Here is a 25,223-nt window from a genome sequence, read left to right as displayed (position 1 = left end):
TCTGTGTGGTTTTGTTTTTTAAGGGATGAATAGGTATACTTGGGTTTTGTTGTCTTTTACAATGTTCAACAGCCTTGGAGATTCCTAAGGCTCGGAAACAGTCTTGATCTGTATCAAAGGAAGGGAAGTGCTTTCATTTTGAGAATCCAGCATGGTGTGTGTGTGTGTGTGTGTGTGTGTGTGTGTGTGTGTGTGTGTGTGTGTGTGTGTTTAAATTAAGATATGATTTGCATAATATTAAAATCACTTTTTAAAAATGTATACAATTCGGTGTTTTTTTTTTGTATATTCACAAAATTACACGAGCATCACCACAGTCTATTTCCAGGACATTTTCCTCACCCCAAAAAGAAATTTCCTACCTGTTAGCATTCACTCTTCATTCCCTTTCCTGCCTCTGGGCCCTGATAGCCACTAACAGGCTTTCTGTTTCTTTGCATTTACCTGTTACAGACACTTCGTATAGTGGGATCATATGCGTTTGTCCCTTTGTGTCTAGCGTCTTGAGCTTAGCATAATGTTTTTAAGGTTCATCCATGTTGTAGCATGCATCAGTGCTTTCTTAATGGCCCAATAATCCATCTTGTGGATAGACCACATTTTGTTTATTAAGTCAACTTTTGATGGACATTTGGGTTGTTTCTGCTTATTGGCTGTTTGAAATAATGCTGCTATAAACATTTGCATACATGGTGGTGTTTTTAGACATGTTCAGGTCTCTTAGGTACCTAGGAATGGAAATTGCTGGGTCATGATATGGTAACTGTCTGCCTTTCTCAGGAACTGCTAGACTGTTTTCCAAAGTGGCTGGATCACTTGACATTCCCGGCAGCAGTGTGTGAGAGTTCTCATGGCCTACGCTGTTATTGTCTGTCTTTTTTGGTCATAGCCACTCTAGTGCATGTGAAGTGGCATCTAATCGTGGTTTCGATTTACATTTCCCTAATGACTAATGATGTTGAACTTTTTCGTGGGCTTCTTGGCCATTTGCATATCTCCTTTGGAGAACTCTTAAAATCTTTTGCCTATTTTTTAATCGGGTTGTTAGTTTTTGTTTTTTTTTCAATTGTTGGCCAGCATGGGTCTTCACAGTGGATGAATTCCCCAGACTTTGGAAAAGATAAGCCAGGTATTTCTCTTGGCATTGCTTTTGCCAGGCTGATGGTGCTCACATGAAGAGCTTGTTTTATCTGGGTGTAACTCCTCTGAGCATTGTGTGTTTCATTGCCACCACTGGCTTGGGGCATTTGGCGTCTCAAAACAGTTTCTTTGCAAAACCACTCTGGGCTGCCCCTTCCACGGTCAGGCACTGTGGTGCCTGAGCTGCGCTCCCGCGGAGGCTGAGCACTGTGGCTGCAGCTCAGCTCCCACTGAAAGCAGACTCTAGTTGTCCTGCTAGATCAAGCTGCTCAGTGCAAAGGGGTGACAGCTGCTACTTTCTTCCTGGCGGAGCAGGGATTGCTCTTTGTAAACAGGCTGGCTTCCACAGTTGGTGACTTGTGGGGTTCCAGTGAGGGGTGGCCCCGGACTCCTTTCTCTTCTGACCCCATGTAGTTCTGGGGACTCGGCAGTTTTGCCGCTCCTGAGACTCGTGTAGATCAGCTTCTCTCTTGTTTGGACATGCAGCCATTGCCCCTGTCCTGCTGGATGCCCTGACGGACCCCTCCAGAAAGACCCAGAAGTGCTTGCAGACCCTGCTGGATACCAAGTTTGTTCACTTCATCGATGCCCCATCCTTGGCCCTCATCATGCCCATTGTCCAGAGAGCCTTTCAGGACCGTTCCACGGACACGCGGAAGATGGCAGCCCAGATTATCGGCAACATGTACTCCTTGACGGACCAGAAGGTAGCAGCCCAGCTGGCACTGGTGCTGGCGCTGGTGCTGGACAGACCAGTAGATGCTGGTTTAGGGCACAGAGTCCTTGCCCGCAGTAGACACAGAAGAGCTGTCTGGGCTTTTGTCCCTGTTTATGTTTAGGGGACGAAATGCACAATTTTGGGGTGGAGGGTAGGAATCTAGGCTCTCTGGGCATTTTTTTTTTTTTTTTTTAATCTTAATGTTTTTATTTATTTTTGAGACAGAGACAGAGCATGAGCAGGGGAGGGGCAGAGAGAGGGGGAGACACAGAATCTGAAACAGGCTCCAGGCTCTGAGCTGTCAGCACAGAGCCCGACGCGGGGCTCAAACTCACAGAGTGTGAGATCGTGACCTGACTCTCTGGGCATCTTGTAGAGCACAATGGTTTAAGCTCTTAGTAGGTCAGATTAGGCCCCGGATGAGGCCATCCATGCATGGGCTCTTTTACAGACTGCGGGGGAAAAAAGGCCCAGCCTGGCCCCATGTGGGCAAAGTGGCCCCTGCTCTGCTTGCAGTTCTCATCACAAGCTTTTACTTCTGTAAGCCTATAAATTACAGGAAATTAGCCTAGTTTGGGAGATTTACTTTACCTGCTCCCAGGGGCCTGCATGTGTGAGCTCACTGTCTCCCACAGTCATAGTTTGCTGGCTGAGGGTATGGGCACAAGAGATGAAGTGGACAAGGCATGTTAGTCCTAGAGAATTTGGGAAATGGGAAAATTGGTGAAACAAAAAATTGTATCTGTAGTTCTCCAACACGGAAATGGTTACTGCTAATGTTTTTTATTACATCAAAAAAAATTGTATTCCTAAACATAAGCTGATTTTTAAGTTACAATGAGTTATTCACAAAACTGGTTTTTAAATAGTTCTTTAATATTCTGATACATTTATATACCATAACTTATATAATCCTGTTGTCGGTCCTATACTGTCCAAGGTTTTCTGCTATTTTAAATGATGCTACAGCGAACATAAGGCTTTTTCTATATTTAAAACTGTTCCCTAAAGCTGAATGCTATACCAAGAGACATAAACCTTTTAAGGTGAAGAACGGGAAGATGATAACACTGTTCTGAAGGGAAAGTGCCAGAAATAATTTCCTAGATTCCAGAGGCTGGACAAGCCTTGGTCCTGAGATAAGGTCAGGAGGAGGAAGAGCATTGAACTCTAGTTGGGGGCTCTCTCTACCCATTGAGGGTGGGCCTCAGATCCCTCACAGGTTTCCTGGGTGATCATCTGGGGTACCAGTTAGTGGGGTTCCTTGCCAGTTGTCCTTCCCTGCTGGCTGTGGGAGCAGCCCTGCTGCGCTCTCCTTGTCAGCAGAATGGTGAGGTCAGTGGCCACACCGGAACAGGACCCAGAGGAAGCAGGAGCCAGGCCTCCACCTGAGTCACCTCTTGTGTTGTTGCAGGACTTAGCTCCTTACCTGCCAAGCGTGACGCCTGGCCTGAAAGCCTCTCTTTTGGACCCTGTACCTGAGGTGAGTCTGGGAGGAGAGGCGGGCAGGAGCTTGTTATTTTAGCCCACTCCTCAGAAAATTGATTCCTGGGAATTCTCTATAAGCTGCTTTTGCATTTGTCTGGTAAAGGGAAGGAGACCCTAGGGGCCCCTGCCTGCTCCTGTGCGGGCACCTGGTTTTGAGCCGCTGCAACTCTACCATCCTGGTTCTTGGTTACCTGGCAGGTACGGACAGTGTCTGCAAAGGCTCTTGGGGCCATGGTGAAGGGCATGGGGGAGTCGTGCTTTGAGGACTTGCTGCCATGGCTTATGGAGACGCTGACCTATGAGCAGAGCTCTGTGGATCGCTCAGGCGCTGCACAAGGTGAGGCCAGGGCAGGCCCAGGGGCCAGACCAGGAATGCTGTCTAGGGTCCTTCCGATCCAGTGAGTTCATTCTGTCCTTTTGTTACAGGGTTGGCCGAGGTCATGGCTGGCTTGGGGGTGGAGAAGTTGGAAAAGCTGATGCCAGAAATCGTGGCTACAGCCAGCAAAGTGGACATTGCACCCCATGTCCGAGATGGCTATATCATGATGTTCAACTACCTGCCTATCACCTTTGGGGACAAGTTCACTCCTTATGTGGGGCCCATCATCCCATGTATCCTCAAAGTAGGCACCAGGGACCATGCTGAGGGTACCATTACTGAGGGGGGCAGGGTGCATGTGCTCTCCTTGGAGTCTAGGCTCCCTAGCAGCTGGGACTAGGAGGCAAGAATCCTCATCCTGCTCTTCCGGGAGTCCCATTTCCTTTGGGTCTGGTGCCTTGGGGGAAGCAGCCCTGGCTGACCCACCCTCTGTCTGCACAGGCTCTTGCTGATGAGAATGAGTTTGTGCGTGACACTGCCCTGCGTGCAGGCCAGCGGGTCATTTCCATGTACGCCGAGACAGCCATCGCTCTGCTGCTGCCTCAGCTGGAGCAAGGCCTCTTTGATGATCTTTGGAGAATAAGGCAAGGAAAGACCCAGTGGCCCCGGCTTTGCGTTTTGGGAACTCTGAGAAACGAGGAGCAGGAATGTTGCTGAGAACTCTTTTCAACTCTCTCTAGACTCTCACTCTTAAGCACTCAGTGTGACTCTCCAGTTTCATGTAGCAGTGTCTCTATTCTGATTCTCTTTTGAAAAGTTTGCTCTATTCAGTTCTTCAGTTTGTATGAAAATTTTATTTTTTTATTAAAAAATATTTTTAATGATTATTTTGTGTGTGTGTGTGTGTGTGTGAGAGAGAGAGAGAGAGAGAGAAAGAGAGAGAGGGAGTGTGTGTGTGTGTGTGTGTGTGTATCTGTGCATGTACATGCACAAGCAGGGGAGGGGCAGATAGGGAGAGAGAGAAGGAATACCAAGTAGGTCTCGCGATGCCAGTGCAGAGCCTGATGCAGGGCTCGAACTCATGAACTGTGAAATCATACCTGAGCCAAAATCAAGAATCAGACACTTAACTGACTGAGCCACCCAGGCGCCCCTTTATGGGTTTTTTTGAATTTTCACTTCAAATAGGACTATGATTTTTGTAGTCATTAAAGACAATAAACCTAATTTAATTTGAAGAGAAGTAAGGTTTATCCTTCTAGGCCTCTTCTTAGTGATGATCATTTCTGATGATCAGCATTCCTGATTTTCTGTTAATGTTTCTTTCTGTACTCTCCCTCTTCGTTGTAATTTTTATTGCAGAAACTTTCACCTATGCTTTTTTTTTTTAAAGACAGATGCTTTTTTTTTTTTTTTTAATATTTTTTTTTAACGTTTATTTATTTTTGAGACAGAGAGAGAGCATGAATGGGGGAGGGTCAGAGAGAGGGAGACACAGAATCGGAAACAGGCTCCAGGCTCTGAGCCATCAGCCCAGAGCCTGACGCGGGGCTCGAACTCACGGACCGCGAGATCGTGACCTGGCTGAAGTCGGACGCTTAACCGACTGCGCCACCCAGGCGCCCCGATTTTTAAATTTTTATTTATTTATTTATTTATTTTTTTTTTAAATTTTTTTTTCAACGTTTATTTATTTTTGGGACAGAAAGAGACAGAGCATGAACGGGGAAGGGGCAGAGAGAGAGGGAGACACAGAATCGGAAACAGGCTCCAGGCTCTGAGCCATCAGCCCAGAGCCTGACGCGGGGCTCGAACTCACGGACCGCGAGATCGTGACCTGGCTGAAGTCGGACGCTTAACCGACTGCGCCACCCAGGCGCCCCAATTTTTATTTATTTTTGAGAGAGAGACAGAGACAGTGCAAGTAGGAGAGGAGCAGAGAGAGAGGGAGACACAATCCAAAGCGGGCTCCAGGCTCCAAGCTATAAGTTTACTGGACCTTGAGCCTGATGTGGGGCTCAAACTCATGAACCGCGAGATCATGACCTGAGCCGAAGTCGGATGCTTAACTGACTGAGCCACCCAGGAGCCCCTATTATTTATTATTTTTAAATTTATATCCAAATTAGTTAGCATATAGTACAAGAATGATTTCAGGAGTAGATTCCTTAATGCCCCTTACCCATTTAGCCCATCCCCCCTTCCATAAACCCTCCAGTAATCCTCTGTTGTCTCCATATTTAAGAGTCTCATGTTTTGTCCCCCTTGCTGTTTTTATATTGTTTTTGTTTTCCTTCCTTTACATTCATCTGTTTTGTATCTTAAAATCCTCATGAGTGAAGTCATATGATACTTGTCTTTCTCTAATTTCGCTCAGCATAATACCCTCTAGTGCCGTCCACGTAGTTGCAAATGGCAAGATTTCATTCTTTTTGATTGCTGAGTGATACTCTGTTGTATATATATACCACATCTTCTTTATCCATTCATCCATCGATGGACATTTGTAGCCACCATGAATATTTTAGGTGTACTTCCTTCCAGTATATTTTTTGCCCAGTGCTCAGTTGTCCCCCAAGATTGCCCCTCGCAACTGTGTGACTCTGTTATTGGCATCTTCCTCAGGTTTAGCTCTGTTCAGCTCCTTGGGGATCTCCTGTTCCACATCTCAGGGGTCACCGGGAAGATGACCACAGAAACTGCCTCTGAAGATGATAATTTTGGAACTGCCCAGTCCAATAAGGTGCGCGCCTCGAGTTGGTTTTCCACCCATAGTGGTGGTAGGGATGTGCCCTGGTACTCATGCTCTGGAGGCTTCACCACCCTGTGTTCTCCTTTCTTTTCCACTGCTGTAGGCTATCATCACTGCCCTGGGGGTAGATCGGCGGAACCGGGTGTTGGCAGGGCTCTACATGGGCCGCTCAGACACCCAGCTGGTTGTGCGGCAGGCGTCCCTGCACGTGTGGAAGATTGTGGTCTCTAATACCCCCCGCACCTTGCGCGAGATCCTGCCTACTCTCTTTGGGCTGCTGCTGGGTTTCCTAGCCAGCACCTGTGCAGATAAGAGAACCGTAAGTTTACTGGACCTTGCTTCTGACCCAGCATCAGAGGCTAGGGTGCCTAGAGTCCCCTATCTAAGAGAACATTTATTTATTAGTCATTTAACAGTTACTCTTAAAGATAAAACAGCCAGTTATTTTGCCTTCAAGATGGATTTATTGAGGCAATAGCAAAGAATTTGCAGTTTGGGACATGTAAGCCATGCAAAACTATAGTCAAGTCCACTGAACAAAAGAGTGGAACACCCTATAGAAGAGGGCTTTTACAAGCAAAAAGTCTCTTGGAGTAAACCGGGAGTTTGAAGTGTAGTGGCTATTCATTGGCTCAGTTGTGACTGTCTCTCATTGGCTGGGCTGTTGGCTGGTGGAGGAGGAAAATCTTCCTTCATCCTGCTGGGCTAGTAAAGTATATGCTTTTTCCTGTTTGGTCTGTAACATTCATCTTTTCCTTTTGGGTCTGTAGTTGATGAAGAGTGGTAGGGTGTGGGAGTGCCCTTTTCTGGCCTCCTGACTCCATTCTAAAGGAGGTTTCCTTTTATTAATGTTCACACAACAAATATTTATTAAGCACCACTATGTGCTAAGCAGGGGCCTAAAACCTGGAGATGTAATGGAGAAGAAGAGCAGCCTTATTCTTTTCCTCATGAGCTACACTGTGGTAGAGAAGATGGACGTTAATCAAATAATCACACAGACAGATGTAAATACAGCTATAGCAAATGCTGCGTGGTGCTGCAAATGTGTGTAACAGGGCCTTTGACCAGTGGGGGAGGGGGGGTCAGGGAAAGCTTCTCAGAAGAAATGATGCTTGAAGATAAAAGATGAGTAAGTACCCACCAGGTGAGGTAGTGATGAAAGCCAATTCCAGACCAGGGGAATAGTGCTTCAGATACAAGGGCAGGATGTGCAAAAGCCAACAGAAGCTGGGCGGGGGCTGCTGGGTTTGGAATGAGAAACAGGGGTGAGCATGTGAGATGAGGCTGACCTGGGCTGGGGCAGGGGCTGGGTCAGGCATGTTCTCTGGTTGGGAGGAGGGGCCCAGCCTGGGCTCATGTTTGCTTCTGGCAGTCCCCTTTGACCTACTCCCAACCCCCATCTCTGGCAAGCAAACTGCATATTTGGCTAAAGAAGCGTTTGTGTGAGGCCTCAGGGGAGATCGTTTATTTTTTTTTTTCCTTAAAAACATTTGTGCCCTGTTCAGCTCCCCTTGGACAAGAGCACAAGGTGAGGTGACTTCTAGGCTGTAGTTATCAATTTAGGGAAATTGACTCTTGACCGGGCAGCATCTGATAAGTTTCCTATTCATATAGAAGGTGCCAGCTCTTGCTTTAGGTTGTGTAGGTGTGTGTGATACAAAGAAATAATTGTATTTTTTAGTGTTTTGCAAGCACCCTGGCGGTTCTTCAGGGCTAACGGCGTCTGGGGAAGTTAAGTCCAGGGCCTTCAATCTGGAGTTGTCTTCCAGGTGCCCTGCGGTTTGTAGGGCATTGATGTCCTGGCTTGATCTCTGCTGACAGATTGCAGCAAGGACATTGGGCGATCTCGTCCGGAAGTTAGGGGAGAAAATCCTGCCAGAAATCATCCCCATCCTTGAGGAAGGCCTGAGGTCTCAGAAGAGCGACGAGAGGCAGGGTGTGTGCATCGGACTGAGCGAGATCATGAAGTCCACCAGCCGAGACGCTGTGAGTGTCTTCTTAGGGCCTCGCGGGTGACCTGACTCAGAGGGCTGGGGGCAGGTTCCAGGAAAAGCCGTATCACTAGGGACTCCTGAGTGGCCCATAGAAATTGGTGATGATCTTTTTCTCACCACTACTGAGGCTTCTCCAGTTTAATCCCTTTTGTGTCACTACTGCACTACAGTTAAAATGTGCAGTGTCCTTGGCAGGGAAGGGAGGCCGTGCGCATGTGCTTGTGCTGTGCTGTGGGAGCGGGAGGGCTGCACACGTTCTTACAGGGAGCAGAGCAGATGAGTGTTACGCTCCCAGTGGGTGGAAGTGTGTCGTTTCCGACAATGTTACCGTCCCATAGCAGCCACTTTCAGGGGGCTGGCGATCTTTGCACTCACTTTCCTTTCTGAGGGTGATCCTCAAAACACGCCTGGGAAACAGATTGAGCAGGCATAGGGCTCTCAGTTGGCATAAAAGTTATGAAGTGGCTGGCTAGTCAGAAATGTTAAGCATGTGGCCATTGCTTATTCTCTGATCTACTGGCACCTTCTGCTGAGTGTATCGGTAGAAGTATTATATTCACTGGGGGTTTACGTTTGCATTTGGCAAAGAATGTAAATAAATTCTGTCACCAACTAGAGTTGTGATTCATTGAATAGTTACTGAGTCCTCTCAAAGGCTGAGACCTTGCCGGCGGTGAGGCCGATACATAATCAGTCCCCCGATTCTGTTTGTAGTGCGCTCTGCTTCGGGGGGACCGTTTCCAGAGGGAGCAGAGCTATCCTTGGCCCCACAGTAGCCCCAGAGATGCCACAGAGAAGCAATTTTTTGAGTTGAGTCTTGAAGGACTTGGGAGTTTTCCAAGAGGATGAGCCAAAGAAAGAATCGGGAGAGGGAGCCATGCCATGCAGGGCCTCACTGTGGGAAGGAGCTCTCGTGGGAGTTGGAGAGTATCTGGAGAACTCACTTAAAATCCGACTCCTCAGGTGGAGACTGCATATCCTCTCTACGTTCGTATACTTGCTTATTTTCAGTGAGAACCACTAAGTTAAGAGTCAAGCCAAGGGATGCTGGTGGCCTGGCTAGGCCAGAGGTCCTCGTCCATCTCCCCTTGCTTGCTTCCACTCCTTCCTTGCCTCTGCTGCATCAGGTACAGTGCACGGATTCCGTTGCAGGTGCTGTATTTCTCTGAGTCCCTTGTACCCACGGCGAGGAAGGCTTTGTGTGACCCTCTGGAGGAGGTCAGAGAAGCGGCGGCCAAGACCTTCGAGCAGCTGCACTCCACCATCGGCCACCAGGCTCTGGAGGACATTCTCCCATTTTTACTGAAGCAGCTGGTGAGTGGATCTGCCACACACCTACCGGTTTGGCTTTTACTGTCTCTGTAGAAGCAAAATGCAGGGGGGCTCATTCTGCCAAGACAGCCGCAGTGTGGGCCCCCCAAGGGAGTGGGTGCAGCAGGCTCAGATTTGGCTCTGTGCTTCTCCTTCAATAGTCAGTAAATGTGGGTGTGGTAGGAGGAAGGGAGGAAAGTGGTGAAGGAAGTTGGCGGTGGCTGGTCTAGACAGCAGAGGTGGGGACAGGAGCCAGCTCCTCAGCATTGCCCTCCGTGCTCCTGTGCAGGATGATGAGGAAGTGTCAGAATTTGCCTTGGATGGTCTGAAGCAAGTTATGGCCATCAAGAGTCGTGTGGTGCTTCCCTACCTCGTGCCCAAGGTAATCCCACCCTGCAGCAAGCACCCCCTGGCCGCGGCTACATGATTATTTCCAGGCCTGCTATGGAGACCTTTTGGACTCAGATGTTGGGGAAGGCTGGTGGTGGGTGCAGGGGGCCCTGGAGCAGACACTTAGCCCTCAACAGTGGCCATGGGATCTCCTAGAGTCTAGCACGGTGGCCAGCATGGAGCGGCATTCATTGAGCTGACCTTGTTCATCATTCTACAGCTGACGACTCCGCCTGTCAACACCCGGGTGCTGGCTTTCCTTTCGTCTGTGGCTGGCGACGCCTTGACCCGTCACCTTGGAGTGATCCTCCCGGCAGTCATGTTGGCCCTGAAGGAGAAACTTGGGACTCCGGACGAGCAGCTGGTGAGTGTCACGATTACTCCTGGCAGCTTTCTGTCAGCTGTCCTGGCCTGCCCCTGAGGAGCTGTGCTCAGTCTGGGTGTCCCCTGTGGTTTCAGGAGATGGCCAACTGTCAGGCTGTGATCCTCTCAGTAGAGGATGACACTGGGCACCGGATCATCATCGAGGATCTGCTGGAAGCCACCCGAAGCCCTGAGGTGGGCATGAGGCAGGCTGCCGCCATCATCCTCAACATTTACTGTTCACGCTCGAAGGCTGACTACACCAGCCACTTGCGGAGCCTGGTGTCCGGCCTGATCCGCCTCTTCAACGACTCCAGCCCGGTGGTTCTGGAGGAGAGCTGGGATGCCCTGAATGCCATCACCAAGGTGAGGGGACTGCTGACTGCAGCAGATTTTGATTATAGACCATGCCAGACGCTTGGAAGATTAGACTCTTAAAATAGGCCATGACGTACCTGTCAGCCAACTTCAGCATTTATCAATCCATGGCCAGTCTTTCTTATACTCCCCCCACACTCTTGCCCCTGAGGTATTACTTTGAAGCCATCTTGGGAGGGCTGTACTCAGAACCCTGACATCCTCTCTGCTTTTTCCTGGCCTTCCACAGAAGCTCGATGCTGGCAACCAACTGGCACTAATTGAAGAACTGCACAAAGAAATCCGGCTCATAGGGAATGAGAGCAAAGGCGAGCATGTGCCAGGGTTCTGCCTCCCAAAGAAGGTAAGCCAGGGCCTCGTGAGGGTGCTGTGGGCATATGGCCTTCCTCCACCTCCACCCGCAGTCCCGGGTCTGTGGTAGAGCAGCTGACTTAGGGCCTTCACGGAAGCGTGTTTCTTTCCCATGGTGGCCATATGGGGTGCTGCCTTCAGTTTAAGTTGTGGAGGCCACCACGGCCAGAGCAAGTGAGTCACAGAGGAGACAGCAGGTGTACCTATGTGTGCTAGGCCCACCAGAGCTGTTACCTTCTCATCACTGCCCTGTCAAGACTGTTCCTCAGCCGGCACCCTCTCAGGCTGTTACCCTGGCACCAGAAGCAGTCTCTGTCAGGGAATCACAGAGAGGATGGCTGACAGGGGTGCGTGCTTTGGATAGGAGACCCCTGGACCCAGTGCCTTTGAGATTTGACTGTCGTGTGTGGTTCTCTCGTCAGGGAGTAACCTCCATCCTTCCAGTGTTGCGGGAGGGCGTCCTGACTGGCAGCCCGGAACAGAAAGAGGAAGCAGCCAAAGCTTTAGGTTTGGTGATCCGCCTGACCTCAGCTGACGCCCTGAGGCCCTCCGTGGTCAGCATCACTGGGCCTCTGATCCGCATCCTGGGGGACCGGTTCAGCTGGAACGTAAAGGCAGCCCTGCTCGAGACACTCAGCCTCTTGCTGGCCAAGGTGAGCCACTGACACATTCACCTCTTGGTCCATTTGGGTCTTCAAGAACTGATCTGTCTGCCGGTTGGTGTCATGTGGCAGCACGGTGAGCTTATTATGGAGAAACAGCATGGCAGAGGGAGTCGAGATGCTAGACGCTAGACTCACACTGTGCCAGAATGACCTTGGGAAAGTATGGTAACCTCTGAGCTTGTGCCCTCACCCTTGATTTGGAAGTGCTGCTGCTGCTGCCTGCCAATGAAGAGCTGTGGGGCCTAGAGAAGGTGGTGTCAGGTGGTGCCTGATGCATCCTGAGCGTGCCAGACTAATGCTAGTTGCTGTTTTGTGGGTTGTAAAATTTTTTTTTAATGTTTGTTTATTTTGAGAGAGAGATCAGGGGAGGGGCTGAGCGAGAGAGAGAGAGAAAGAGAATCCCAAGCAGGCTCCATGCTGCCAGCACAGAGCCCGATGTGGGGCTTGAACTCACAAACCATGAGATTGTGACCTGTACCAAGATCAAGAGCTGGACATCAAGAGTTGGACGTTCAACCGAGCCACCCAGGCGCCCCTGCTCGTTGGTGTTTTTTTTTTTTTTTTTAATTTTTTTTTCAACGTTTATTTATTTTTGGGACAGAGAGAGACAGAGCATGAACGGGGGAGGGGCAGAGAGAGAGGGAGACACAGAATCGGAAACAGGCTCCAGTCTCCGAGCCATCAGCCCAGAGCCCGACGCGGGGTTCGAACTCACGGACCGCGAGATCGTGACCTGGCTGAAGTCGGACGCTCAACCGACTGCGCCACCCAGGCGCCCCTCGTTGGTGTTTTTTGAAGAACTGTTGGTTCAAAGGAGAAAATCCAAGGCTGCATAATTGCAATTACACAGTTTACATATATTTCCGTTTTTTATTGCTGCCTCATAAAGAGGGATGCAAAGGGTCTGATGAGGGACTGAAAAGGAAGTCTTGAGAGCAGCTGGAGTAACTTCAGTCTTTGCCAAAAGTGTAAGAAGCAAAGAGCCAGCATGTTAACCATTTCTGACATTTTATGGGGCGATAATTAAATCCTTTAGGATTTAAAAAAATTATAAGCAGAACTGAGATTTGTTGTTATAAAAACAATTTTTTTTTTTGAATTCTTACTCGAGGTTTGGAAACAAAAGCAAGCTTAAAATTTGTAGCTTTTTTGCCCCTTTTGAGGGAAAGATGTGGGGAGCGTCTTCCCAGATAAGATGTGGCATTGTGAGCATCGGCCTTATTCTATGGAAGATAGTATCTTTTTTAAAAAATTAAGTGTCATTTTCACCTGTGTTCTGTGCTGTTCTTTTCTGTGGTGTTTTAGAACTCTGTGTACAAACAGAGCCCTTTCCTCCCAGAATTTGTCCCATAGGCCCACGAGTCGATGTCATCCGTGGCCAGATGGTTCCTACCTCCCGTTTACCAGCTTCACTCCATGGTGTGCCTCCCAGCAGCCTGCAGCCCCTGACCCCAGTATTTTCACACTTCCAAACAGCTGCTTTGGTTTTTCCCATTTAGGAAGAAGTAAATGTTCATTCTTGGGAGGGGTGACTTTCTGAGGTCATTTGTTTCATAGGATTGTTCTTAGGGCTCAGTGTCCGTGCTCAGCTTGCATATCTATTGCTCAGAAGATGATACCTGCCCTTACACACCTGGTCCATTGCCCTGTCTTGGCATTGGAACAGGTCTTCGGTGGGGCTGACAGCCGTCACCTGCGCTGCTCTTTCATGTGTTTGGAGATAGAGGTTTCAAGTTGCTTGTCCGTGTGGACTGGTCTCCACTTAAGCCAACCAGTGGCTCCCTTGGAGGTGGTGATAGCGGGGCTGAGCAGGACCTGTCCGTGCTGGCTGCCCTCTCTGCGGGAGTATCTACTCCTAGCCTGTGTGTGAGAGCTCATGGTGGTTTCTGATTGATTTCGTATCTGTCGCACACTGTGGCCTTGGACTCCACCACACCCGTAGTTTCTTATGTGGGTTTCTCAAACAGGTCGGGATTGCCCTGAAGCCATTCCTGCCCCAGCTGCAGACCACTTTTACCAAAGCCCTGCAGGACTCCAACCGGGGGGTACGCCTGAAGGCTGCTGATGCTCTGGGGAAGCTCATCTCCATCCACATCAAGGTGGACCCCCTCTTCACAGAGCTATTGAATGGAATCCGTGTCATGGAAGACCCAGGTGTCAGGTGAGGTGCCGCTGGGGCAGTGTTGTGGCTGTGAGGAGGCCAGGCGGATGCTGAAGCCTCCTGGGGCTGGGCTGGGCCTGTGTGGGAGGGAGCAGTGGTGAAGAAGAGCGAGGGGTTTAAGTTGGATGCGTTGGTTCTGTAGGGACACCATGCTGCAGGCCCTGAGGTTTGTGATTCAGGGAGCAGGGGCCAAAGTGGACGTGGTCATCCGGAAAAACATTGTCTCGCTCCTGCTGAGCATGCTGGGACACGACGAGGTATGGCTGCAGGTGGATGGCAGGGCTGGTGGGCTCTACTGGTTCCCCTTCTCTTTGCTTTGGTCGACATGTCTGTTTTGTGTTAGAAGAACTGCTGCCTGCTCAGTGGTAATAATCATTCCTGATGCTCCTATCACTCTGTATGGTTTAACAGGCATTTGGTTGTGAGGGAGACAGGGCGGGTAGTGTTGGTATTGGTTGTTCTGTTTCACAGATGAGGAAGGGAAAGTTTTCACAGTAAGGAAAGTAAGGAGCTCTTGTGAACTTACCATGTAATCTTAAACGAGCCACTTTCCCTCTCTGCCTTTCCTTTCCCTGTGTGTAAAATGAAGACATTGATTTATTGGTTCAGGAAACATTTGCTGAGACAAAGGGTCTATCGCAGAGGTGAAGCAAGCATGGTCACAGCCCTTAAGAAATTTGGCATCTGGGAGGGTGCCTGGGTGGCTCAGTTGGTTAAACATCCAACTCTTTATTTGGCTCAGGTCATGATCTCACGGTTTGTGAGTTCAAGCCCTGCTTCGGGCTCTGCTCTGACAGTTTGTAGCCTGCTTGGGATGATCTCTCTCTGTGCCTCTCTCCTGCCTTTTCTCTTTCTCTCTCTCTCTCTCTCTCTCTCTCTCTCTTTCTCTCTCTCTCACCTTAAATAAAATAAAAAGGAAATTTGGCATCTGGTGTCTGGGACACCAGGTCGGAGGTCTTAGCACTGTTGGAGAGGGTGAGACTTGCCTGGGGCCATGCCCTAGCAAGGTGGAGTTAGCCACAGTCTGAGCTCTGGGACCCCCGGTGCTGTCTCCGTTCCAGCACGGCCCTTCCTTCCCCAGCCTGGAAGCGTGTGTTAAGTACTCGTTGGCTGCCCAGCGACTGAGTCTAGATAAGAATTTTCTCTTTCTCCTCTGACAGCCCTCTGTTGTGGGGTTAATCTCTGGACTGAGCCTGTGGGTTCACATGGTTTGCACTTGTAGTGCACTCAGTGGGGCCAGCCCTTGTTGCTGCTGGGCTTACCACGGCTGTGGAAATCTGGCCTCATTCCAACTGCTGCTCCCTGACTAGAGCCCCCCCCTTCTCTGTGAGGGTTTTTACAGGGCCATGCCCAGTGCAAGCAAAAGTTAGTATTTAGGCCAATTTGCATTTCACCACAGTGGAGCTTAAAATAGATCCTGTTGGAGAGAGTGGGCGTCAGAGAGAGCCAGCTTTAGCCTTGCTTGGCACCTGGGCTTCTGCCTGGAGCTCAGAGGTGTAAACTGTGGTCAGACCATCTTCCCCCCAACTCACAGCTTCCCCTGGATCAATGGTGGCCAACCAGGGTGCCAGCCTGGCATTAGCCACTCAGCAGGTCATTAGTCCTTGGTTGGTGGGTTGGTTTGTGGTCTGTGTGCACATCAGATTGGCACTTATTAATAACATAGTATGTATCTTAAAAATCCACTCCCTTGCTATCCCGTGATTAGTTGGCTAGGGAGGAACAACAGGGAGCAGGTTGTGTATCTGGCTTTGATTTTGACAGAAAATGCTCAGCTTTTGCTTGTCCTTCTTAGGTTGATTAGTGGCTTCATTCTGACTTCCTAGGACAAACCTGAATAAGGGAGGTGGTGCTAGGGCACTGACACAGTAGAGAGATTCCAGGGTGTCGCTCTGGACACAAGATGACACACAAGGTTGGCAGGGGAGCGGGGCTGGAAGGAAAGGAGCTCAGAGCGGTTCTCTAGCTGACGTCCAGTGATGTGGGCAGGGACCGCCCCTCGCTGCCTCCCAGAGCTGTTGATAGTAATTGAGATAATACGCGGAAAATGTTCTGACTTTCTAAGAAGAGAGGTGCTACGTAAATACGGGTATTATTGCCATTGTGATGATGATTACCATATGCACGCACACTGGAGTTTTCTATAATTGAGAGAAGTGCTGGGTGTGTGGTTGTTCGCTCCACGCCCAGTGGCGGCTGCCATGAATGGCAGTCCCGCTCTGGCAGCAGGAGCGCACGTGCCTGGAGTGGGGACAGGAGTCTGGAGTCGCCTCGTTCTGCCTTCTCCCCTGCCCTCCATCCTGGGCAGTTGCTGGCCCCACTGACCTTGCAGCTGGTGGTGCAGCTCACGCCGGCTTTTGCTCCCTTCTGTGCTCTGTCAGGACAACACTCGCATCTCCTCGGCCGGCTGCCTGGGCGAGCTGTGTGCCTTTCTGACTGAAGAGGAGCTCAGCGCTGTCCTTCAGCAGTGCTTGCTGGGTAGGTCTCCTGTGCACTGGGGACCCCCTGCAGGGCCTTGTCTCCCCTTTCCCTCGGGGGGGGTCTTCTGGCAGCTAGTCTCTCCTTGGGGAATCCAGCTCTTAAAACAAAATGGAGTTTCCAGTGGTCCTATAGACCCTTACGTCTCTGCTCAGGGAACGTGGCTGCGAGTCTGAAGCAGCTTGAGAGAGACCTCTTCATAACGTGCCACATTGGGCAGGGTGGTCCGTGTGCAGTGGACTGGGATTTCCATTGGCCTTAGGTTGGGTAGGCCTGGGGGCTGCATGGCTGGTAGGGGCATAGTGTAAAGTGCAGGTTGACCCAGTTGTGTCCTTCCACTCAGCGGATGTGTCTGGCATTGACTGGATGGTTCGACATGGACGGAGCCTGGCACTGTCTGTGGCTGTGAACGTGGCTCCCAGCAGACTCTGTGCGGGCAGGTATAGCAGTGAAGTTCAGGACATGATCCTCAGCAATGCCATGGCAGACAGGGTAAGGCTTTGGGGCAGCCACACCCCTCTCCCCCTCCCTAGCCCAAATTCCACAGCTGTATCCTTGCTGACACTGCACAAGGGGCGGGGGAGGGGCTCTACTGCAGACTGGGCGGTGAGGCCTGGGTTCAAATTTTGCCTTTGCCAGTAACTTTCTGTGGCCTTGGACCACTACTTGGTCTCCCTGGGCCTCAGTTCTGTCATCTGTAAACAATGAGGAGTTTAAGTAGGAGTGTCTAGAGGTCCCTTCCATGTCAGAAGCTCTCTGAACCCTGTTCGTGGGAAGCAGTGCACACAGGCTTTGTTTGCTTCATAGCCAGGAAGCAAAGAAAGCTGTCTGCAAGAAAGCTGTCAAAGAGTCTTGGATGTGAAGTTGTGTGTGTGTGTGTGTGTGTGTGTGTGTGTGTGTGTGTATAGCAGGGGTGCTTATATGAGGGGCCAGTGTCCTGGAGGTTCCTGGGGATGAGACAGAGCCTGGCCCTGCTGCTCCGAGGAAGGGGCAGGGTGCTGTGCCATCCAGCTCTTTCCTGTCCCCATAGATCCCCATCGCAGTGAGCGGGATCCGGGGCATGGGATTCCTGATGAAGCATCACATCGAGACAGGGGGAGGACAGTTGCCAGCCAAACTCTCCAGCCTGTTCATTAAGGTGAGTAGGGGCAGCCTGGCTTGTGAGAAGGACCCATGTCCAAAGAACACTGGAAGTGTGCTGTCTGACTGTGTTCTAGGAGTTCTCTGCGGAGAGCTCTGGGAGGTCTCTGAACCCTTGGGAGTGGAACACAAAGTGATTCTGTGTGCTTTTTTCCTCCGGAAGAGTGCCTGACTTGTCAGATTCTCAAGTAGACCCGTAACCCCAAATCAAATTAAGAATCACTATTTTGTTGTTTTTTTTTTTTAACTTTTTTTTTAAATTTTATCCTTTCTCAAAAGTGTACTATAGTATCATATTGTGGTTTAGTTTGCATTTGTTTATGGCTAATGATGTAGAACAATTTTTTTTTTGAGTGCGAGTAGGGGAGGGGCAGAGCTGGGGAGAGAGAGAATCTTAAGCAGACTCCGTGCCTCGCATGGAGCCTGATTTGGGGCTTGATTTTGCAACTGTGAAATCAAGACCTGAGCTAAAATCAAGTCAGACACTCAACCCACTGAGCCACCCAGACGCCCTGATGTAGAACAATTTTTATGTGCTTATTAGCCATCCCCACATTCACTTGGTAGAGTGTTTATTGATGTCTTTTGCTGTTCTTAAAATTGTGTTTTTTCTTTCCTAATACTTAAGTTTTGAGAGCTGTTTATATATTTTGCACATAAGACTTTAAGAACCACTATCTGAGGTATTCCTTCCAGGCATCTGGATTTAGTAAAATTTGGGACAGACCTGGGTTCAAACCTTTTTTTTTTTTTTTTTTTTAATGTTTATTTTTGAGAGTGAAGAGAGAGTATGAGTGGGGGAGAGCCAGAGAGAGAGGGAAACACAAGATGTGAAGCAGGTTCCAGGCTCTGAGCTGTCAGCACAGAGCCTGACGCAGGGCCCAAATTCGTGCTGGGTTCAAATCTTAATAAGTCTTTTCTTCCCTGCCTCCTTTTAGCTGGCATGGCGCTTATTATTGTTATTGTGGTGGCTGCAAGGTGTCAATTGGGAAAGCCTGGGAGCTGGACACTGGGGACCCTGCTGCCTGTGTAATAAAGCAAGCTTTTCAGAAATTGTGCACACAAATCAGAGCGAGAATCTGCATTTTTAGAGGTGTGGCTAAGTCTGAGACTCTGCCTTTGTAACCAGTTCCTGGGCGGTATCAGTGCTGCTGGTGTGTGGACCTCAATTTGAATAGTGAGGTTCCAGAGGGGGATTGCCCCATCCTGCAGACGCCTGCAGCCCCGCTGAGAGTTCTCAGGGCCCCTGTTAGATTGAGCCCATGTAACAGCATCACCTTGCATGCAGCTGTTCATCAGTGTTTGTTTACTGAAGATCCTCTGTGTACCTCGCTGGGCTAGACCCTCAAGGCATAGAGGTGCATGGAGCAGACAAGATCTGTAGAGCTGGAGGTACACAAAAAGCCTATGGGGATGAGGAGGGCCCTAATTTAGAGGGGTTGTTATGGGAGACCTCTATGGGCTGACACTTGAGCTGAGGCCTGTAGGAGGAGAAGGAGCCAACCATGTGAGGACCCCCAGGCAGGCACATCCCAGGTTGTGGGACCAGTCAGGGCGGAGGCCCGAAGGCGGGAAGGAGCTTAGTGTCCCCGAGGAAGTGATGGCCCTGCGTGGACCAAGAGTAGTGAGAAAAAGGGAGAGAGTAGCATGAGATGAGGTGGGAGAAGGAGATGGGCTGAGTCAGAACCTGTCACTGCCCCCCCCCCCCCCCACCAAGATGGGAAAGGAAGCCATTGGAAGCGAGCATTGGGGTCAGTTTCTGGATGAAGAGGGAATGTCAGGGCAGAAATTTGGGCTTCCTTGAAAAACAGATTGGATGTGCCTAACTAAAAGCTTATGGTCTTCTTAGTGTCTGCAGAACCCATCCAGTGACATCAGGCTGGTGGCTGAGAAGATGATCTGGTGGGCCAACAAGGACCCGCTGCCTCCCCTGGACCCCCAGGCCATCAAACCCATCCTAAAGGCTCTTCTCGACAACACCAAGGATAAAAACACTGTCGTGAGAGCCTACAGTGACCAGGCGATCGTCAACCTCCTCAAGATGCGGCAGGGCGAAGAGGTGTTTCAGGTGGGAGCCTGGGACTGGGGTGTCCCTCCAGGGTCTGCTGTGGGTGCTCGGCACACGGCTCTACTGCATGGTAGTCTTTAAGCATCATATTCCACCACCTCATATGCTGAGTGTTGAGAGGCAGATTGTGGTCAGGTGACTGGTCTAGTGCCTGAAAACATTCCTCTGTTCCTGTGGTGTTCAGGCTTCTTTCGGCAACAGAGCCCTGTTTTGGAGAAATCCAAATAAAGTCTCACTTGGCATCTGAAGGTGTGGAACGGATCCCAGGAGGGAGCCCTGTTCATGCACTCCTCTCCCCACCATATTTAGAGCACTGAAAGCCCTTCCACTCCCCGCCTCAGCACATGAAAAGCATGAAGTGTGGTTTTCTTGGCTTCCCAGGGATCCATCGGACTCCCTTATTTTGCCGGAGTCCACAGCAGTGCTAGTTCTGAGGTTAATGTTCATTTTTGCCTTGGCTTGGAGAAACCTGAAGCTGTATTTTCTGACTACGTCTCCTCATTTCCATCTTCCCCACAGGCCCTCTCCAAGATCCTGGACGTGGCCAGTTTGGAGGTGCTGAATGAGTGCAACCGAAGGTCCCTGAAGAAGCTGGCCAGCCAGGCCGACTCCACAGAGCAGGTGGACGACACCATCCTGACCTGATAGGCCCAGGCCCCGCCCCCCGGGCTCCACCTCTTTGTTCAATGTTTTCATTTTTGAAAATACGTTTGTTCCGATGGGGAGCTTAGGAGATGGCGTTCCCAGAAAGTATTTTAATATTTCAACAGACCACAGCCAAAGCCTTAAATCAAACCCACACACAACTGAAAATTGCCTCCTCCATCTCTCACCCTTTTCTTTGGAGAAGAGACAGAAGCACATGTGTGAGCCTCACCAAGTGGTAGCCAAGAGCTGATCATCCGGCTGAGCATGGCTGGGTCTGGAACAGGTGGGGTCAGACTTCTGGATCCTCTTCTCCTGTGCTTGAGTTCTGCTTCGGGAGCCAGTGCTACTAGCCTTTGCCTAGATCCTGAGTGGGGCACTGAACCGTGGAGGTCGGCCTGGTGTGCTGTGTCTTGGCGTGGCTTTGCCATGTTGTGTGGCCCGATTGGATCTGACCCCTGTCAGGTGAACATGACATACTCGCAATGCCCTGGCAATTCACAAGTCGGGGAGGGGTATTGGTTTAAATGCAGGTTGTTTGAAGAAGGAATGTTTTAATAAAGGCTTTGATTTAATCTCGATACAAGCAGATTTATAAAAATCTCCAAGCATCCATTAAACATGAAGCTTTGTGCATCAGGAATAAGGCGACACTTGCAACGCTCTTGTGAGCACCGGCAGCATTCTGACTCTTGGGCATCTCTCCTGCTCTTGGAAGTCTCGTAGAGATTTATGCACTTCTCTGTCCTGAGGTTGGGTCCCGTGATTTCACTGAGCATAGAGAAGGCAGGGGTTGAATTGGCCACTTGCCTGTTCTGTCTTGACTCAGAAAGGTGGGGGAGCTTCTGGTAGTCAAGTGTTAAAGAGAAGTCCGTCCCTTCTGCGGAGTAAGAAAGAACCACATTGCTGTAGTTAGAGGACTTGCCGAAGGAAAGAAAAGTTGCAGTTCAGCATCTGTCTCCTTTATGAATGACTTCCTTCCTCCTGGTTCTTAGAAGGCTCGTGATCCACATGTCCTGTCTGACGGAGCACGCCCTTCTGGGCCCAGTGACGCAAGTTTTTCTGGGCTGTGTCCCTGGTCACAGTATGGAATAAACCTCTACCGAAATTACTGGTCAGAGCTGTAAAAGAAAGGAAGATTAAATGTGGTAGCAAGCTCATTTTGTAAAAAGTCTAAAGTGTTCTATCAAAAAAAGCAAGGCTTGGCTTATTAATGCAGCAAAGGTAGAAAGTAGCCCTGTGACTCAGCACTTCTGATAAATAAGACAAGGTGACCTCTGAGATACTTCTGATGAAATCCTTGCTTTCTATGCCTGAGCCTTATATGTCATAGGACTTCCTATTTTCTTGTAGCAGGCATGGTCTCAGCTGGCTCAATGTAATTGTAGACTCCCAGGGCGGCAGGGGACCTTGAGAGGTCGGCTGAGTCAGTCCCAATAGCCAAAGCAGCCAATGGGTGCAGCATTTGGTAGCCATGGGAACTGTTCCCTGCTTCTGGGATTCAGATGGTCAGCAGTGTCCTCTCAGTTCCCTGGGGCGTATGTCCAGCAAGCTGTGTGCACATGTGGTCACCTCTGCCAGTTAGCTCTGGCGAGGCAGATGAAGTTTCTATGTGAGGGAGGTGTGGCTGGAAAAGCTCTGGTAAGCCCCTGAGGGATAGTCTTCAGCGTTTCCTCCAGGATCTCAGAATAGATGCTTATGTCCATCTCAGACGTTCAGCCCCCAGTATGAAACTGGGAGGGAAATCTGATGTACTTAGAGGTGGAAGACACTCAGTAAGCAAAATCCAAAGGAAAAACACCAGGTTCTGTTCCAGAAACTGGAGGAGGATGAGATCTCTCTGTTCAGGATGGATGGATGGAGGTTGATTCACAGACAGAGATGACTCAAAGGCTCCCGGAGCATGTTGAATTGCATTCCCTGAGTCTGCAGGGAGGGCGTGGGTTCCTGGGAAATGAGCCTCGAAGGGCTGTCACAGGACAGTGGAGCAGGCACAGAAGACCCTCTCGACCTGGAGGGAGGCCTAGCAATCCTAGAAACAGCAGCCCTGGACATCCCGAAGGAAGTGGAGCTTGGCAGCAGAGAAGCAAAACTATTTGCCCTGGTGGTTGGTAGAGCTATTTCACCTTGGGCAAGCCGTCGGACTTCTCTGGGCCAGTTTTCTCATCTGTAAAATGAGGTATTTGGGATAGAAGCTCTAAGAATCTCTTGTTTTCAATGTTATAATAGTGATTATAACTGATGACATTTGGCATTTTTTTCATTTAATCTCCTCAACCCATGAAGTAGGTTCTCTTGTGGTTACTGTTTTCCAGAGGAAGGAATTTAGGGAGAGAAGTCATTCCCCTGGGATCATATGGCTAATAAATGGCAGTTTGTCCCCAGAGCGGATATTCTTGGCTTCTCTCTTCTGTGATGGTTAGTTAGGTACAAGCATTTTCTCTTCTTTGTAGCAGGGCCTTCAGCCCCTTCACGTCTTGGCCCACACGGCCAACAGTGGCTGAGTGGCTCTGGGTGATTGGCCCAGGACTCTACCTGGATGCCCTGCTGGCTGGTCAGTACCTCACCCCATTCACAGGACACTTGCTTTAGGAAAGACAGCTATTTTCTAAGACTTTCAGCGATCTCGAAGGAGGAGACTCCGATGTTTCTCTTCACGTGTCTGAAAGACATGCCCTGAGCTAACCCAGGGAAAACTAAACCGAGCCTCTCACCCCTTCACCTGATTCCAGGCACCTCTGGAATCATGGGCATCGAGATTAGTTTAAAATGTGGGGAGAGAATGACATGCTTTACAGACCTAGGCACCAAATGTACAGGTAAGTTCTGGCTCACTGCTGTGATGCCAGCTCGGGAGAGGGGCAAGGGACCTGCAGGATTGATTCTTCTGTTTGCAGGGATTCGAAGACCCCGTTTGGCCGAGCACAGATTCTGAAACAAGATTGGTGGTTAGGAATGTTTCTCTAAGTATGGTTGTGTGTGGACATGTGGTAAATTGCTTCAAGCCTTTCTGAATGAGAACAATGGGGAGAAACAGGAAGAGCCTCAAAAAACATCTAGGTTCTAAAATGTTTTCAAGGAAGTGCAGGCAGTGCTTTCGTGCTGTATGGTGTTCTCTTGTGGAGCTGTGTGAACTCATCAAGGCAGGTTTGACCCTTCACTTAATGTTAAGTCGGGTGGCCCAGAGCACGTTGCTTTACCTGAACCCACATGTCCTCATCTGTACAGTGACAAGGACAGTCACAGACTTGTCTGCAGTGAGCGAGATAGCATGCTCCATGAGGCCAGGCACACGGGAGGTACTTGCTTGGTGGGTAAGAGAGAAATGGGGGATGTCAATGGGAAAGGACTGAGCCATAGGCACTGTTACCCCAGTGGCGTGTCACAAGTCCTGAGCTCTTGTTCAGGAGTCCCTGCTGGGGCTGGAGTCGGCAGATGCTGTGTTAACTTTGTGAGCCTGAAGTTTTAAAAAGCTTATGAACTTAAAAATCAAATTCTTTTTGAGAAGCGATGACCGCTGTGTTTGGATGTGTAAGATGCCGAGTGAGGAGCGTGTCCATACGGGGATGGGGTCTCCAGGGTGCCCGGGCAAGATAGTCCTCTACTGTCGTCGTTAGAGCAGTGCGTGGGAGGCCAGAAGGGACTGGTCCTTGTTTTATGAGGAGGAAAGTGGAGGTACATGTAGCCAGTTGGCTGCAGAACTGGGAAAAACCTATGTTTCTTGATAGTTGGGTCACCAGGCCCCAGGGCCATCAGCAAAAGAAACTAGGCAAGTTGTTGGCATGTAGTTCTGTGGAATGACTGGGTTTTACTCTTCATAAGAGATGGAGCCCAGTTATTTCATTGGGTGTTTCCCAGCTGCCCCTCAGTGGTATTAGGAGGGTTCCCTGCTGCCTGTCTGGTGGAAGGATAGTCTTGGTGTTAATGAAGCTCAGGAAACTGGAAAAACTGGTCCAAGGATTACTCCCTCTGTGGGATTTGTGTGTGACACTCCTGTGTGTGTCCACATGCAATACACCAGTCACCTTCTGATGCTCTTCTGAGACCCAGTTTCTCTGGTTGAGATGGCATAAGCTGGTCGTAAGCAGGATTCGAGCCTTCTTACCATTTGGACTCCCGTAAAGGGGGTGGGAAGCCGGGGTGTAGCAGTATCTAATCCAGCATTTCTCAAATATCTTGGCCTCAGGAACTCTTTACACTTTGAAAGTATACACCCCAAAGAGCTCTTGCGTATGTATCTCTTCCTTATTGATATTTACCACCATACACATCTAAACTGGTCAACTTTGTAAGTTGTACTCCTTTAAAAATAATAAACCCGTTACATGTTACCATAAGTAACCATAACAAATATAACAAAGTTTTCCAAAACAAAAGCCATTTTAGTGAGGAGAGAAGCTTTGTTTTACATTCTTCACATGTCTTTAATGTCTGGATTTTCATGTCTGCTCCTGCATTCAAGCTATTGTGATGTCACATGTCACGTAGGCTCTCTGGAAACCTCCACTGGGTAAGAACCAGAGTGGAAAAAGCAAGTAACATCTTGGTATTAAGAGAAAATGTTTTCACTGCAGATTCTTTGAAGGGGTCTCAGGGAGCCCCGGGGGTCCCCAGGCCACACTTCAAAAACCACCGATTGGGCGCCTGGGTGGCTCAGTCGGTTGAGCGTCCGACTTCGGCTCAGGTCATGACCTTACGGCCTGTGAGTTCGAGCCCCGCTTCGGGCTCTGTGCTCACAGCTCAGAGCCTGGAGCCTGCTTCGGATTCTGTGTCTCCCTCTCTCTTTGCCCCTCCCCTGCTCATGCTCTCTCTCTGTCAAAAACAAATAAACGTTAAAAATTAAAAAACAACAACAACAA

General features: G+C 49.7%; 1 protein-coding gene across 2 annotated transcripts in view; it reads left to right on the top strand.

Moving 5' to 3' along the window:
• Positions 1–20,945, top strand: part of GCN1 (GCN1 activator of EIF2AK4) — a 59,469-nt gene extending 38,524 nt beyond the window's left edge. For both annotated transcript variants that reach the window (XM_045458152.1, XM_045458151.1), the window contains 21 exons: positions 1,627–1,847; positions 3,273–3,341; positions 3,545–3,683; positions 3,773–3,969; positions 4,167–4,309; positions 6,291–6,408; positions 6,521–6,736; positions 8,242–8,406; positions 9,567–9,728; positions 10,015–10,107; positions 10,336–10,479; positions 10,575–10,844; positions 11,086–11,199; positions 11,630–11,860; positions 13,840–14,033; positions 14,176–14,290; positions 16,415–16,511; positions 16,855–17,003; positions 17,542–17,649; positions 19,501–19,719; positions 20,239–20,945. In XM_045458152.1, coding sequence (XP_045314108.1) covers positions 1,627–1,847; positions 3,273–3,341; positions 3,545–3,683; positions 3,773–3,969; positions 4,167–4,309; positions 6,291–6,408; positions 6,521–6,736; positions 8,242–8,406; positions 9,567–9,728; positions 10,015–10,107; positions 10,336–10,479; positions 10,575–10,844; positions 11,086–11,199; positions 11,630–11,860; positions 13,840–14,033; positions 14,176–14,290; positions 16,415–16,511; positions 16,855–17,003; positions 17,542–17,649; positions 19,501–19,719; positions 20,239–20,364 — 3,290 coding nt within the window. In that variant the 3' untranslated portion in view covers positions 20,365–20,945. The remainder of the gene's footprint in view (positions 1–1,626; positions 1,848–3,272; positions 3,342–3,544; positions 3,684–3,772; positions 3,970–4,166; positions 4,310–6,290; positions 6,409–6,520; positions 6,737–8,241; positions 8,407–9,566; positions 9,729–10,014; positions 10,108–10,335; positions 10,480–10,574; positions 10,845–11,085; positions 11,200–11,629; positions 11,861–13,839; positions 14,034–14,175; positions 14,291–16,414; positions 16,512–16,854; positions 17,004–17,541; positions 17,650–19,500; positions 19,720–20,238) is intronic.
• Positions 20,946–25,223: the final 4,278 nt, after the last annotated feature.

This window comes from Leopardus geoffroyi, chromosome D3 (genome assembly GCF_018350155.1).
Source record: "Leopardus geoffroyi isolate Oge1 chromosome D3, O.geoffroyi_Oge1_pat1.0, whole genome shotgun sequence".
NCBI classification, from domain to species: domain Eukaryota; kingdom Metazoa; phylum Chordata; class Mammalia; order Carnivora; family Felidae; genus Leopardus; species Leopardus geoffroyi.
The sequence above is the reverse complement of the archived record's forward strand: the minus strand, read 5'-3'. Positions and strand labels throughout refer to the sequence as shown.